Source organism: Chiloscyllium punctatum, chromosome 3 (genome assembly GCF_047496795.1).
Source record: "Chiloscyllium punctatum isolate Juve2018m chromosome 3, sChiPun1.3, whole genome shotgun sequence".
NCBI classification, from domain to species: Eukaryota; Metazoa; Chordata; class Chondrichthyes; order Orectolobiformes; family Hemiscylliidae; genus Chiloscyllium; species Chiloscyllium punctatum.
This window is the reverse complement of record NC_092741.1, coordinates 83,920,233-83,936,585: the sequence shown is the minus strand read 5'-3', so window position 1 is coordinate 83,936,585 and position 16,353 is coordinate 83,920,233. Positions and strand designations below refer to the sequence as shown.

At 42.5% G+C, this 16,353-nt stretch overlaps 1 protein-coding gene across 1 annotated transcript in view; it reads right to left on the bottom strand.

Moving 5' to 3' along the window:
- The window catches only part of LOC140461359 (synaptotagmin-like protein 2), a 275,584-nt gene that overhangs the window by 123,802 nt on the left and 135,429 nt on the right, over nucleotides 1–16,353 (bottom strand). The window contains exons 3-5 of the mRNA XM_072555915.1: nucleotides 11,453–11,601; nucleotides 9,430–9,541; nucleotides 4,624–4,687 (exon numbers count right to left, since the gene is read on the bottom strand). Coding sequence (XP_072412016.1) covers nucleotides 4,624–4,687; nucleotides 9,430–9,541; nucleotides 11,453–11,601 — 325 coding nt within the window. The remainder of the gene's footprint in view (nucleotides 1–4,623; nucleotides 4,688–9,429; nucleotides 9,542–11,452; nucleotides 11,602–16,353) is intronic.

Here is a 16,353-nt window from a genome sequence, read left to right as displayed (position 1 = left end):
TAAGTGTCCTTCTTCCTCTTGACTAGACATTCCATATCTCTTGTCACCCATCGTTCTTTCAACCTACCATCCCTTCCCTGCCTCATTAGAACAAACTTATCCAGCACTACTAACAACTGCTTCCTAACAATCTCCATATTTCTGTCTTGCATTTCCCTGAGATGTTCCCAATTTAGGTGCCCCAGTTGCTGCATTGTAATTCCCCCTACCCCAATTAAATACTTTCCCATACCATCTGCTCTTATCACTCTCCATGACTATAGTAAATGTCAGGGAATTGTGATCACTATCACTGAAATGCTCTCCCACTGAGAGATCTGACACCTGGCCTGGTTCATTGTCAAGCACCAAATCCAATATGGCCTCCCTTCCAGTCAGCCTATCTACATATTGAGTCAGGAATCCTTCCTGGACACACCCAACAAAAACTGGTCCATCCAAACTATTTGAACTAAGGAGGTTCCAATCATTATTAGGTAAGTTAAAGTCATCCATGACAACAACCCTGTTACTTCTGTACCTTTCCAATCTCTGCCTCCCAATCTGCTTCTCTGTTGCTATTGGGGGAGAGCGGGGGGGGGGGGGGGGGGGGGGGGGGGGTCTGTTGAAAACTCCCAATAAAGTGACTGCTCCTTTCCTGTTTCTGACTTCCACCCATACCGATTCTGTAGACAAACCGTCCTTGATGATCTCCATCTCTGCAACTGTGATACTCTCCCTGATTAGCAATGCCACTCCCCCACCTCTTTTACCTCCACCCCATTCCTTTTGAAACATCTAAACCCTGGAACATTCAACAACCATTCCTGCCCCTGTTATGTCCAAGTCACCGTAATGGTCACAACATCCCAGTTCCAAATACTGATCCATGCTCTAAGTTCATCACCCTTATTTTTGATACGTTATGCATTAAAATAGATGCACTTCAACCCATCACACTGATTGCACCTTTGCCCTATCAAGTGCCTATCCATCCTCACAGATTCTCTGCATGCTGTATCTGTCTGTTCACTACCTACTCCATCATCTGATCCGTATCTCTGGCTTCCATCCCCCTGCCAATCTAACTTAAACCCTCCTGAACAGCTCCAGCAAATCTCCTGCCCAGAATATTGGTGCCCCTCCAATTTAGGTGCAGCCCATCCTTCTTGTGGAGGTCCCACCTTCCCAGGAAGGTATCCCAATGATCCATATAGCCAAAGCTCTCCCTCCTACACCAGTCCTGCAGCCACGTGTTCATCTGAACTCATTCTCTATTCCTAGCCTTATAAGTCTGTGGCATCAGTAGCAATCCTGAGATTTCTACTCTGCTCGTCCAGCCTTCCAACTTCCAACCTAACTCCCTAAATTCTCTTTTCAGGTCCCCCTCCCTTTTCCTATGTCATTGGTACTGTTGTGTGCCATGACTTCTGGTTGATCTCCCTTCCCCTTAAGAATCCTGTAGACTCGATCCGAGACATCCCTGACCCTGGCAGCCAGGAGGCAATATACCATCCAGGAGTCTCATTCGTGACCACAGAATCTCCTGTCTGTTCCTCTCGCCATTGAATCTCCTATCACGATCGCTCACCTCTTCTCCTCTCTTCCCTTCTGAGCCACAGAACCAGCACAGTGCCAGAAACCTGGCCACTGTAGCTTTCCCCGGTAGGTTGTCGTCCACAACAGTATCCAAAATGGTGTACTTATTATTGAGTGCAGTAGCCACAGGGTGTCCCTGCACTGTCTGCCAATTCCCTTTCCCTCTCCTGATGGTCACCCAGCTACCCTTATCATGTAACTTAGGTGTGACTACCTCCCTATAACTCCTCTCTATCACCCCCTCAGCCTCCCAAATGATCCAAAGTTCATCCAGCTCCAGCTCCAGTTCCCTAACTCAGTCTGTGAGGAGCTGGAGTTAGGTGCACTTCTCGCAGGCAAAGTCAGCAGAGACACTAGTGTTGACCCTTACGTCCCACATCCTGCAAGACAACTTGACCAGGTTCAATCCCTAGGATTAGGTCTAGCGCTGGTGCATCTCTAGAAGGACTAGCTACGTACTGGTACAAAAGATATACTAAGAAATTCCATCCAATCTGATCTTTTCGCACTAAGGCAAGCCAGTTAATGTTAGAAAAATTGAAGGTCGCTGGAGTTGTAACCCTGTTTCCCTCACACCTTTCTGCGATCTGCTCCTCTAGCTCCCTCTAACTGTTGGGAGACCTGTAGTATCATCCCAGAAACGTAATAGCCCCTTCCTTGTTTCTAAGCTCTGCTCAGATAGTCTCATTTGAAGACCATTCTACAGCATCCTCCTTCAGTGTGTAGTGAAGGATTCATTTATCAATAATACATTGCCCCCACCCCTCCTACTTTCCCACTATCACCCTGAAACTTCTAAAACTTGGAATGTTGAGCTGTCAGCCCTGTCCTTCCTTCAACTATTTCTCAATGATTGCAATATCACATTCCCATATGTTGATCAGTGCTCTAAGTTCATCCACCTTACCAATCAAACTTCTTGCATTAAAGTGGATGCCAGTTCACTTTCCAGACCTCCAATATGCCTTATTCTGCCCATGTCTTCTCTACCCAGTGGACTGTCCTAGCATTCTTTTGACATTCGATATCAAATCCATTCCATTGGAAGTTCAATTCTTTCAGTTTATACATGACCCAACTACTCCAGAAGTTATCCCAGCAATCCAAAATTCTAAAGCCCTCCCTCCTGCACCAAACCTTTCACCACACATTCATCTGACCTATCTTCCTATTCCTATCTTCAGTATTGCGTAGCTCTGGAAGAAACCTGGAGGTTATAACATTAATAGGGTTTCTTTTAATCTACTACCTAACTCACTATATTCTCATGGCTGGACCTCATTTCTTTTTTTACCCATGTCATAAATACCGACACATACTATGATTGCCATCTGTTCACCTTCCTTCAGAAAGCTCTGCAGGCGCTCTGAGATGTCCTTGACCCTGGCACCAAGGAGGCAATGTACCACAAAACTGCCTGTCAGTACCCTTTACAATCAAGGTCCCTAAAGCTCTCCCAACCTGATTCCCCTCCTGCTGCTGTGCAGCAGAGCCAACCATGGTGCTATACACCTGCCTCTTGCTGTTTTCCCCTGAGAGGTCACAATACTCAAAACTCCTGCATTGCCTGCCCATGTTTATCAGCCTTCCTGTTGGTCACCCAACACTTCTGCCTGTGTTGCTCTTACCTGTGGTGTGATCACGCTTACTTGTGGTGTGACTGGCTCACCAAGTGTGCCATCTACTACATCCTCAACATCATGGATGCTCCATAGTGAGTCTAGCAGCAGTTCCGGGTGATTCGTGTGGCAAAACAGGGGCTGCAGCTGAACTGGCTTCCTGCATACATAGTCACCATGGAGACTGGATGTGTTCCTGATTTCCCACATATTGCAAGCGGAGCATTCTATGCAGCTGAATTCTCCTGCCATTGTGAACCTTACCAATTATAAACAAAAAAGTGGGAACCAATTGCTGAATCTAACCTAATATTTACCAAATCAGATTTCTCTTGTTCCCTATTCCTAATAAACCAGAAACTACAAAAAACAAGGACTTTGCACTCGGATTGAGTAATACCAGGAGGGAGACAATCTCTCGACCTGATTCCTAAGCTGCTAATCCATTTGCCTTGTCACTTATTGAATGCTGCTGTCACCTCAAGAGTTCTGCCTCTGGATTCAGCTCCCAGTGCAGCCATTCACCCTCACCTTCACTCCTCTTCGTCTGATTATGGCCATCTTCACACATCTCCCTCCATTCACCCCCAGCTTCACTTCTCTCCCCTGTTCACCCCCAAGTTCACTCCAGTCCCTCTCCCCCATTCATCCCCAGGTACACTTCTCTTCTCTCCTCTCCCACTGCCGCCGCTGCTCCAACTGATCGCTCCTCTCCTCAGGCTTTTATCTTCTGAGATTTCTACTCCCTTGTTTTGTTGCTTCTTCCAATGAGCACCATCTCACACTTTTCAGGGTTAAATTCCATCTCTCACTGAGCAGCCATCTGACCATTCCTTTTATACACTCCTGGAATCCAAGAGCTTTTTCGTGACTGTCATCCACGCAGCTAATTTCCATGTCATCCACAAGCTTACTTAACATTCTGTCGATATTCACATCGACATCATTTATAAGTGACAAGCCACAGGTAACCCAGCACTGATCCTGTGTTACACAACCAAACGTTGGGCTCCAGCCACACAAACAACCTCCATCACCACCCTCTGTCTACTACCATGAAGTCACATTTTTAAAAAATTAAACAAGAATGTTTCACTATTACTTACTATTTTTGACAATGATAATTCAAATCTTAGTTTAGTTGAGGGTAGCACAAGCACATCATGAGTTTTAACTGACAATTCTGAGAGATTCAGTGAGTACCCCTTTTGAACTGTGCTGTCACAGGAGGCAGATACTTTCTCTAGAGGAAGGAATCACCTTTGGCTGTTGTCATGCATGATTCAGCAACTAGTTAACAGGAATTTATTGGTAGAGACAAAGGAACAAGTCACACATTGGCATCCTCCCAGTCAGGCTTTTGTAAACAGACCAAGCAGTGTTTATTTTTAACCAAAGGTAAATAGGTCAGGAACCTGATTCTAACCTGAGACTGTGATTGAAGCATTGTCGCGTTTGTTTGCGGTACAGATTCTGCTTCTTCTAACACCCTGTTTTAAAAAAAAACAAAATGATAATAACATTAAAATAATCTACAATAACTAAAAATAAGTTAATATTAGATGTTAGATCTCATTTGGTGTGATAATGTATTACTGCTTGTAGGATTATTGGTGAGAGCTTTTAGCAGCTTAAGACCATAAGAAATAGGAACAGGAGTAGAAAGTTTTGCCCCTTGAGCCTGCTCCACCATTCAGTGGGATCATGGTAGATCTGATATTCCTCATATCCACTTTCCTTTCCTTACCTCCTAACCCCTGACTCCCTATGACCAAAGATCTATCTATCTCAGCCTTAAATATACACAAAGTCTCTGCACTCACAGCTGTCTTTGGCAATGAGTTCAGAAGACCCTCAACATTCTCGGAGAAGTTGTTCCTCCTCATCCCACTGCTAAAATGGCACCTATTTATTCAGAGACTATGCCATCTGGTCTTAGAATTCCCATGAGAGAAAACATCTTCTCAGTATTTATCCTGTCAAACCCCTTAAGAATCCTATATGCCTCACTGAGATCACGTCTCACTAAATTCCAATGATTGGAGTCCCAACTTGTTTAACCTTTGCTCATATCCTTTCACATGAGAGGCAAAAACATGGCGAATGCAAAACTTCAACAATAGGTGCCTTTAACCATAAACACAAAGAGGCCGATCCAGTATCTTCTTGTGTCAGGACCGATGTGCTGTAACGTCATAATGCCGTGCACATATGTTTATGCAGGGGCTATTGTTCGGGTATTGGTACAATTAACCTTTTATTCTTCATCCCCCTTTAAGTTTGTTCTTTCCACTCACTGACCCTCAACCTCCTTATAGTTATCAAAAATTCAGAGCATCAGATGCCAACAGCACTGAAAAAGGCCTTTTGGCCATCAAATCCGTGCTAGTCAAAAACAACCACACTATTCTAATCCCATTTTCCAGCACTTGGCCCATAGCCTTGTGATGAAGCTGCTCTTTAACAAGGTTATTCTATCCTTTTTTTTTCCCCAAGAGGGGTTGTAAACAACACAGACTCTGAAAAGTCTGGGGTGTAGGATTTTAGGGCCAATTTAATAATAGCTAACAGAGACTTGCTTCAGACAGAGGACTTTAAAAAACTTACACAATGAAAGGGGAGTGACTAGTTCTCCAAGTTCAGCTTTTCTCTGGATTTTGTTTTTAGCAGTAGTGTGAAGAAAGGCTGCTGGACCCACAGAAGCAGATCCAGGGTGGTACTCTCTCTCTGTCTGACTTCTATCCTCTAAGAACTTGTGGTTGATTTTACCTTTTGTGTCAAGGGGTGTTTATGGAGATTGTTGCAAGTATTTGAAACAGCATCATTAAGTTGGGGTGATCAGTTGGGTTTTCAGATAGGTTAAGTTATTCAGTATTCTGTTTTCTGTTGCCTGTGTTTCATTCAGTAATCTTGTAAATAAATTCTGGTTTGATTAAAACTAAGTGGTTTGACTGGCTGATTTTCTCCTGGAAAATACACATTACGCCTGATTAAAACAAATTAAGCAAAGTTAAGGTCTGGGCTACCTTCTTAAAATGCTTTGTGGGGGTCTGGCCCGGTCAATAACAGAATGGGGGCTTGTCCAGGAATTGTTCTGTAGTGCCAAATTGGGATTAGAGTTGTTGGATTCGAAGGTAGCACGTGTTAGGTGCCAGTGTCTTTTGTTCTGATGTTGAATTTGGTTGGTTTAAACTGTGCTTGAGATAGCAATGGCTCTTTCAGGCACCAAGAGTTTTCTGGTGGTGGAAGAAGTGAGCTTGGGGGTTTTACAAAAGGTGATTAAGACCAAGCTAAAGGAATTAGCAGACAAGCTGGAGTTGGAGCTGTCTCCTTCCATGAGGAAAGGCAAGATAATTACAGCAATAGCTCTGCATTTACATTTGCTGAAAACAGCATCAGAATCTTTAGAGGTGGAAAAATTCAATTGAAAATGAAACAGCTTGAGTTAGAGGAAGATCGACATCATATCTACAAGCATCCACTCCCCCCTCCTCCAATGGTCAGTAGCAGCGGTATGTACCATATAAAGATGGAAGAAGTGAGCTTGGCGAATTTACAAAAGGTGATTAAGACCAAGCTAATGATTATGGGTTGGCCCATAAAGCAAAGTTTGGCTTCAAGAATCAATTTCAATCTGTGAGGGATAGAAATTGGGCAAAAGAGAAATCCTCACATGGTAAGGGAAAGGTGGATCGTGGTGAAGATCATAAGGATAGCTTACCATAGGTAAAAAGTGAATCTTTGAAGGGGACAGAGAAATTAGAAAGTTCCGGTTTTCACTGCAATAAAGTAGGCCACATGAAATCAGGATGTTGGTGGATTAGGAGAAGCAATGTGAAGCCAGATAGAGGGAAACAGGATAAGCCAGTGAATTTTGTATGCCTTAACATCTCGAGTGTATATCTAAATTCTCCTCTGCACCCTGACTAGTACTATCATATCCCTACTACAATGTCGATTCCAGAACTGCACATGATACTCTAGTTGGGGCACAACCAACCTTTTATACAGTTCCAGCAGACTTCCCTGCTCTTAAACCCTTTACTCAGCTAATAAAAGTATCCTATATGTCTTTTCCTATGTACCTTTCTGCCCTTGTCCTTCTAGATGGTAGTGATCTTGGGTTTGGAAGGTGCTGTCTAAGGAGCCTTGGAAAGTTTTTGCAGTGCATCTTTATATGGTATACACCGCTGCTATTGACCATTGGAGGAGGGGAGAGTGGATGCTTGTAGATATGATGTCGGTCAAGTGGCCTGCTTTGCCAGAATGGTGTCAAACTTCTTGATTGTTGTTCGAGCCTCACCCATCCAGGCAGTTTAGTTTTTAAGCAGCATGGATGAGTAGCATTTGGTCAGCAATCAGTTGTGCCTTCTCGCGTGACTTCCTATGGGCACATCGGAAGTGGGCAACTATTGCAATTAACTCCTTAAGATCCACTAATGTTGGAGATCCATCATAATTTTCAGTGCTACCACCTTCAATGTACTTAATGTATGCTTGCAGGGGACAGATGCGCAGTACCTTCTAAGACAGACAGGGGGCTCAGAAGAGCCCAGCATGCCAAATTCATGACTAACTATCTTAATGAAAACGCGGAAAGAAAACAACTTGAAATCTTCTAAGTGTTCAATCATACCAAGTTAAAATCACCCAACACCAGGTTATAGTCCAACAAGTTTATTTGGAAGTACTAGCTTTTGGAGTGCTGCTCCTCCATCAGGTAGCTGTGGAGCAATTCAACCATACCAGCCAGTTTTGCACATAAGCATCTGAGCAGACTTACATTTTACCATCAGACCCTTCTATTGATTGCATCACCTCCCCACTCACAATTGTTGACACAAATTCTTGTCATTGCTATTCATTTTGCTTGACCCAGGGAAAGCCAGTCAATTTAATCCAGGACATGAAGGAAGTGTTGTTCCACTTCCTTGACAATGAGGGTTTTATGGAAGCTATCAATCCTTATGACTTGTATCACTCCTTATTTTCTGAATCAATACCATTTCTTGTACATTAGTATATGCAGAACAAGCTGATGTTTCAACACTGCAACTTACATGGATGAACATCACAGTTGATACACAGGCATTCAGAAGTCCTCAAAAATTGAGAAAGCAATTTTGCAAATGTTGAACAATTCAGTTGTTTTTTCTGCACCTCTCAGGATAAAAGCATGATACCATGTGAGACACAAAATTGCTTTTCTGCTGCTGATGTAACCCTTTTAGACTGCATAATCTAATTACTGCAGGTAGGGACATTTTGACATCACACTGAAATGAAGTGCTGCTGGTGAAAGCAGTTTGGAGTTCTGCAGATCTGAATAAACCACAGTCAAATATCAATCTTGCTTTTAGAAAGAAAAGTACTTTTGATCCTTTCAAACGTGATTCCTCTCACTCACTTGTGCACCAACCAGATTTTACAATATTTCTACAAACTGTTCAGGCTCTGGTGATGCAGTCCTAACTCTGTCAGGGCCTGATGCCAGGACACAGAGCAGGAACCGAAGTAGAAAAGATGCCAGGGTCGGTCTTCTTAAATATGTATCAGCTTGTTATTCCCAGGCCCGGGGACACATGGGAATGCCTTAAAAATGCTATTATTATTACAGGGCAGTGACTCAACCCAGAGAACATCACCTCTTTTCCTCTCCATTGCAATTTGGAACTTTGTGATTCCCAGCCCTAAGGAAGGCAGTCTCAGGTTCCAAACATTATAAATTTGACAGAAGGCAAAGAAAGAAAATAAAATTCTGAGTTGGCTTACAAAATCTCATTGTGAGAATTTCAGGTTGCTAAGTATGTAAATTAACAATTAAAAAGACTGAAAAGTGTTACAAAATATTGCTTCACAAACGTATTGTTTTGAAATGCAGTTTTCCGTCTAACATGATAAACTCTTAAAAATAATGTGGCTTTGATTTGAAAACTCTCTCATTTGCACAAGGATTTAATGTCGCTGTGTGAAATTCCTTCCTCTTTTTTTCAGGAAGAGATTCGGGTGTTGAAACAAACAGATTAATGATTGCTCAAAAAATGCAGCAGAGAGACTTGCATATTACTAAGGTGGCTTGTTATGATAATCTGGAAACATCCATTAAAATCACATAAAAGACAGGGGAAAGACATGAAAAATTCTTCATCTCATGGTAATTTTTCTTTACCAGCTCAGTGTTCATCTGCAATATGAACATTGTACATTACACATTTCTCTTAATATTTCCTACCTTTCCTCTGATTTCAAGGCTTCGGGATCTGAAGAAATATTTTGACGTTCTAAGTTCGGACTCAGAAACACATTTACGTCTTTAGATGCCTTCACTGCAACATCTTGAACAACTGTACAAGACAAGTAAATAGTAATTCAAAACAGCAAATTTCTTAAGCCAGTCATTATGTCCAGAAGATATATTCTTCTATGCATATTTTCTAAAGGTCTAAAATCAATGGAAAACAATAATAGTATGGAATTTTATGTATTATTGAATAGATTACAAACCACAAAGACCTGTACCTTTAAAACAATTTTTACAGACCACGTGATGTTTGGAAATAAAGGTACCTGTCACCTTCAACCACATGTAATGAGGTAAGTGTAGTGCATTTAGCTAGCTATGTGTATGTAATTTACAGTAACATCAGTAGGCACAGAATCCAGAAGATGTGCATAATTCTGTGACATTCTGTGACAGTGTTGTAAATAAATTTCATGGCATCTGCCTCCACCAAAACCTTACTCTGTATAGTAAAGAGGAACCTCAATTATCCAAATAACAATTATCTGAAAATCGGTTATCCGAAGGAGAGCTCGAGGTGCCCACAGAAACGTTACATCAAAGAGGTGTTTCCAACAGCACCATCTCCAAATGACTGACCTCCCACCCTCTCGCTCTCCCCACACTTTCCCTGGAGTTCTACAGTGGGGTGTACCCTAACCGTCCTCTTCCCCCCTACCCACCCACCTCGCCCCCACACATCCCGCTTCCCCAGATAATCTCTCCAACATTGTCCTATACAGGGCAAATGTGGAACCTGTCAAAAAGTTGCAGTATAAAGTTGTGTGTGTGGCTGTGGCTGTACGTGTGTGCGCTACGTGGACATTTAACCCACACAAACAGCAGCAACAGCAGCAGCAGTCTTGTTGTTGGTGTCTTGTTCGGCAACCCTGGGGACGGCGCGGGTAGGTGGACTGGAGGGGGGGGGGGGTGGACGGGGTGGGCACACTAAAGGGAGGGGGCAGTCGGTGTGGACGGAGGGCATAGGGGGGTGCGGGGGCAGTGTTGGATGGAGCTGGGGCAGGAAGCGGGCATGGGGCGGTATTGGGCGGGTTTGGGGCAGGTGGGGGTGGTGTTGGATGAGAGTGTGGATGGGGGGGGAGGTGTTGGATGGAGGCGGGGCAGGAGGCAGTGTTGGACGGGTTTGGGTCTGGTGGGGGTGGTGTTGGATGGGGGTGTGGATGGGGGGCTGGTGTTGGATGGAGGCAGGCGGGGGACGATGTTGGATGGGTTTGGGGCAGATGGGGTGTGGTGATGGATGGGGGTGGGCATGGGGTGTGGTGTTGGGGTGGGGGCTTGCGTGCTGTGTGCTGCTGTAACCTCCTCAATAGGGAGCAGACTTTAAAAACTCTGAGCTCCAGAGGAAAGGCATTTAATCAATTAACCAAATACAGATTATCCGAACATAATAGTGTCCGCCCATCTCATTCAGATAATCAATGTCCCCCAGTGTGTGTTTTTGGACTAATACACAGAAAACTCCAAAGTACATCATAAATAAGATTAAGCAATTAGACAATTAAAAAAATACACAGTTGAGTTGTTTTTGCATAATTTCCTATTTGAATTTGGGAACACTCAAGTAATTTAGCCAAGATATCTAAAGGTGCCTGAATAACTGCAACAAAATGTGAGTCAATAGCTTTATGTCAGGAAATAAACCAAAATGGTGGCACAGTGGTTAGCACTGTTGCCTCACAGCACCAGAGACCAGGGTTCAATTCCTAATTCAGGCAACTGACTGTGTGGAGTTTGCATGTTCTCCCTGCATCTATGCGGGTTTGTTCCGGTTACCTCCCACAGTCTGAAAATGTGCAGATGAGATGAATTGGCCATGCTAAATTGCCCATAGTATTGGGTGAAATGTAGGGGAATGGGTCTGGGTGGGTGGTGGTTTGGTGTGGACTTGTTGGGCTGAAGGGCCTGTTTCAACATTGTAAGTAATCAAATCTAAAATATTTCATGGAAGAGTTACCTGGCATCTTCTTCTTCCTGTTTATTGAATTCTTGAGGATGTCAATGCCACTGCAGAAGTCTCCATAGCGTTTTGCTTGAACTTCAGCAAACCATTCACCTGTCATCACTTTCAACTTTTTCATCTCAAAACTCTTTTTCTTCAGTTTTCTGCAGAAAAAGAAAATACCTTTTGAAAAAAAAAGGGTTTTTAAATTTTATACCATTCCACTTCAGGATTTTTGTAACAACTGAATAAGAACACAAAATGTTGAAAAATCTGCTGCAGGTCAGCATACCCATCTATGATCTTACATCCGAAATGGGAAAAGTTAGGAATGTCCTCAATTTTCAGACAGTGAAAGGGGATGTAGAAACAAGGAAGAACAAGAGGGAAGTTCTGTAATAGGGTGAGGCACAAGAGAAATTAAATGACAAATGTTTCATAGTATAAGATCAAAGGAGTGGTCACATGGCAAAAGTAAAGGAGCAAAATGTGTGTCTAAAGGCGGTGTGAATGGCAAGATCATGTATACATGCATTTTGAGGGCAAAGGAAGAGGGAAAACAAGAGATAAACCAGGTAGTAGAAAAAAGCAAAAAAGGGAAACAAAATGGTGCTAGGAATTACAATCTGAACTGGTTAAGCTCAGTATTAACACTAGAAGGCTTTAAAGTGCTCTGTTGAAAGATCTGATATTCCTCCTCAAACTCACATTAACCTTCTTTGGAACATTGCAAGAGACAAAGGACAGAAATGAGAGAATTGGAGTGAGGCCGAAAACTAAAATGGCAAGGAACCAGAGGATCAATGTCTTACTGCAGTCTGAGTCACCAGATAAACACAATCAGCTAATGCAATTTACTAAATATGTTAAGTAGTTTATAGAATGTGGGCATCGATGGTGAGGTCAGCATTTATTGCTGCCGTCTAATTATTCTTGAGAAGGTGGTGGTGAGCTGCATTTCTAAAATTATTGCAGTCCATAGTGACTGGACATGTAAATAAACAGTGCTACCAAGATAGGGAGTTCCAAGATTTTTACCCAGCAGTGATGGCAATATAGTTCCAAGTCTTAATGCGATGGGCTGGGAGGGGAACTTCCAGGTGGTGGTGTTGCCATCTATCTGTCAGTAATGGCATCAAGGCTGCGACATTCGCTGTGTCCATCTCTTCCTCAGAGGTTTCTTCGGTGCAAGGTGGAGTGGGAGACCCCCATGGGTTCTGACAGCTTTGCCAGATATTCTGAGGGACCGGGTATGTTTTACTTCTGCTTTGTTTGAGAGGTTGCAGCTTTCATGTGGCCCACGTGTTTGTTCAGGACCACTTCTCCTCCTCCTACCTCACGTCAGTCATGCCTCATACCAATACAGGGCCACTCCAGTGGTTACGACACCAAACCTTGTCCCCTGACTCCCCTTAGAGGAGTCCTGTTTGCAGCATTGGTATCCCTGATGCCATTTCACCCTCCCCTCCCAGGTCTGAGAATATCAGATTTCACCCAGTGCAGAGACTTCACCCCATTAACAACTCTGCTGGATCTGTCCCTGTGGTTGTGAGGGGTGGTCACCATATCTCTACCATTTTTGTCCTTCTATGTGGTATAGGTTTGCAGGGTTGAAAGGTGAGATCAAACAAGCCTTGATGAGTTGCTGTATTATACCTTGTAGATGGCACAAATCTCCGTTATTTTGTAACGGTAATGGAGATCGTGAAAGTTTAAGGATAGGGTGCCAATCAAATTCCTGCTTTATCCTATATGGTGTCAAGTATCTTGCGTGTTAACAGACCTGTATTCATCCAGGCAAGTGGAGAATATTCCATTACACTCTCAATTTGTGCCATGTAGATGATGGAAAGGCTATGTGGAGCCTCAAGACCTGTTCTTGTCGTCACAGTATTTCTATTCTGGTCTAGTTCAGTTTCTGGTCAACATTAATCCCAGGGATTGTAACTGCATTGGTTGATTCTCTTTTGTTAGAGATAGTCATTACCTGGCATTTAAGTGGCAAGTAAAATTTGTGCCACACCCAGGATGTTGTCCTGATCTTTTTGCTAATGGACATGGACCACTTCAAGATCTGTGATGTGGCAAAGGTGATGATAATTGTGCAACCATCAGTGGAGATCCCCACTTCTGACCTTTATAATGGAGGGAAATCAATGATGAAGCAATTGAAAATGGAAAGTTCTATTTCACTATGCTGAGGAATTCCTACAGTAATGTCCCAGAGATAATTGACTTGGAAGCCCACAATCATCTTCATTTGAGCTTGTTAAGATTCCAACCAGTGAAAATAGGTCCCTGATTCTCATTCGCTCCAGTTCTGGTCAGGCACCTTGCCATACTCTGACAAAATACCACCTTGAAGACAAAAACACCTTACCTCAGGAGTTCAACTCTTTTTTTCCAAATTTTTCCAAAGGCTATAATGACATTAGAAGCTGAGTGACCCTGGTGAAACTCAAATTCAGTGTCAGTGAGCAGGTTACTGCTGAGCAAATGTTGCTCCCATCATTTTACTGATGATTAAGAACAGACTGTGGATGTGGCAATAACTGGCCGAGTTGGGTTTGTTCAGCTTTTTCTAAATAGGACATATGAACAGTCTTCCACTTTGTCAGGCAGATTGCAATGGTGTAGCTGTACTGGAACATAGTGGTTAGGGGAACATAAATCTGGAGAATAATTCTTCAATATTTTTGCTGGAATTATGTTAGGGTCTTTAACTTTTACAGTATCCAGCATCTTTGAGGATTTCTTGATGTGACATGGAGTGATTCACTTGGCTGAAAATTGGCATCCACAGTAATGGCCTCTCTGGAGGAGGTTGAGATCAAGCATCTACTCAGCATTTCTGGCTAAAGATTGCTGCAAAATGTTTCAGCCTTGTCTTGCTGGGGATACTTGTAGAGACTGCCCATCAATTTCACTGTTAATTGTCCATGACCATTCATTTCTGGACATAGCAGGACAGCAATACCTTATCGTATAGCCCATAGATCACATCAAGGTATTGCAGTCCTGCCACAATCTCTGCCGTCAGAGTGCCACCCAAAGAAATTTCAGTCAATTTGCCAACAGTCTACTGCAGGCACCAGTGGAGGCAGCCTCATTCTTGGTGCTGTTCCAGGCATCTGCATTGAGAAGGGGAGATGGAGGCAAGGCACTGAAAGTCACGCAGAGCTCTGCCTCAAGTCCCTGGATCTCTGGTGTTAATGAATAGATGCCTGCTTCTGATTGGCCAGCAGCTCTCAGTAAGTGGAACTTTGGTCACTCGGTTCTTAAATCATGGGGTAGACCCAACAGTAGTTCCCAGTGAATGGGATCTTTCAACCTGTTAAAATTCCAGCCATTAACCCAGTTTTACTCTCAGCAAGTACTACAAGACCTGCTTAGCCTGTCTCTAGCATTGTCTTTTTTTTTTGCAATTGTGACAGCAAGATATCCTTCAAACATCTGCAGCAGATTAACTAGGTCAGGACTTCTTAAGTAACTCGGACTGTGTACTTCTTATCAGCACCAACCGAAAGTGGCATTCAATTTCAGACAATTGCATAGAGTTTTCATTTGAGTGTTTATTAGGCCCTCAAGTTTTCAGCCAAGAACACCATGTTGGCCACAATTGAAGCATACCTTCAAATCTCATCTCAACTATCTGAACATACTATGGCATTGGAGAAAGTTTAGTTGCTCTGCTTTATCTTTAAGAAATTGTAACTGGGAAAGAGTTAAAACAGCTTCCTCTCCTTCAGATGGTGAATGTTTAAAATTACACTTGTGTGGGGAGGAAATGTTTCAGGCTCACACTGAGACAACAAAGATCCAGAGATCCCAGGTATTTTGTTTCTGATGAAGTGTGAGAAGTGGTTTTGGAATACTTTTGGGGTCAAAATAAACAAGATTTAATGCAAGGAAAAAGATCACAAGTAACACTTCTATCTGAAAGAGGTCATTCCAATTAAAATTTTACATAATTTCCTAGAGCTTGACCTTTCAGCTTGAAGCTTCAGCTTGAGATTGTCAAATTTGTGCTTTAAAAAAAGATGTCGCCTTTTATCTGTTGGGTTAGAAGTATGACCCCTCTCAAGATAAAGTAATTAAATGTCCTGGGCACATTGAACAACTTTGCTTTAGCTATCTGTGTGTGTAAAGAAGGCTGACATGTGGATATCCCAATAGAGAGAAGTTAAACTGCCATTTACAAGCTTGAAAAGGTGCCCAGCTAGCTGCGATGTGAGAACAATATACCAGGTAACCCAGAAAAAAAGATTCTTGCATAGGATATTTCAAGGATTATTCAAATGTTAATTTTTGATGGTACTGTCACTGTTTCACAACTGAACCACAAATGAGGTAGTGGCATCTGTTGGCATCTTTGTAACCATAGCCCAATACATTTACTGAAGAGCAGATTTCAGAGGTGGGCAACAGCCATAACACTTTTATTGCATTCAATCATGAACTTGATTCAAAAATTCCTGAAGCGTTTTCACAGGTTTATAAGACTCTTTTAAATATATTTCAATAAACATTCACTTAAGCAACATAATTAGGTGTGAATCTCTTCTCTTGTTTTAATAAGCCCATGGCAAGGCAGAATATTAATGACAACAATCAAAATTGCTCATAAAGATCATTGTTAAATGTCTCCAAATAACATTGGAATAGCACATCTTTCATTCTTGATTGGTATTTAACGAGCAGTCAATTTAATAACCGTTCCCACGTATATTGCAGAACCCTGCCCCAGGTTTCAAAAAGGAATTGTTCAAATGACTGGTAGACATTGTTTTACTCTGCTCATTGCAGCAGAATATGATCATTTGCATTTAACATTTTACATATTTCATTGAACTGCACCAAAAGTTAACATTACTATGCACACCCAAGTAATTGACAGATTTGTTTTTAAAAAAGAT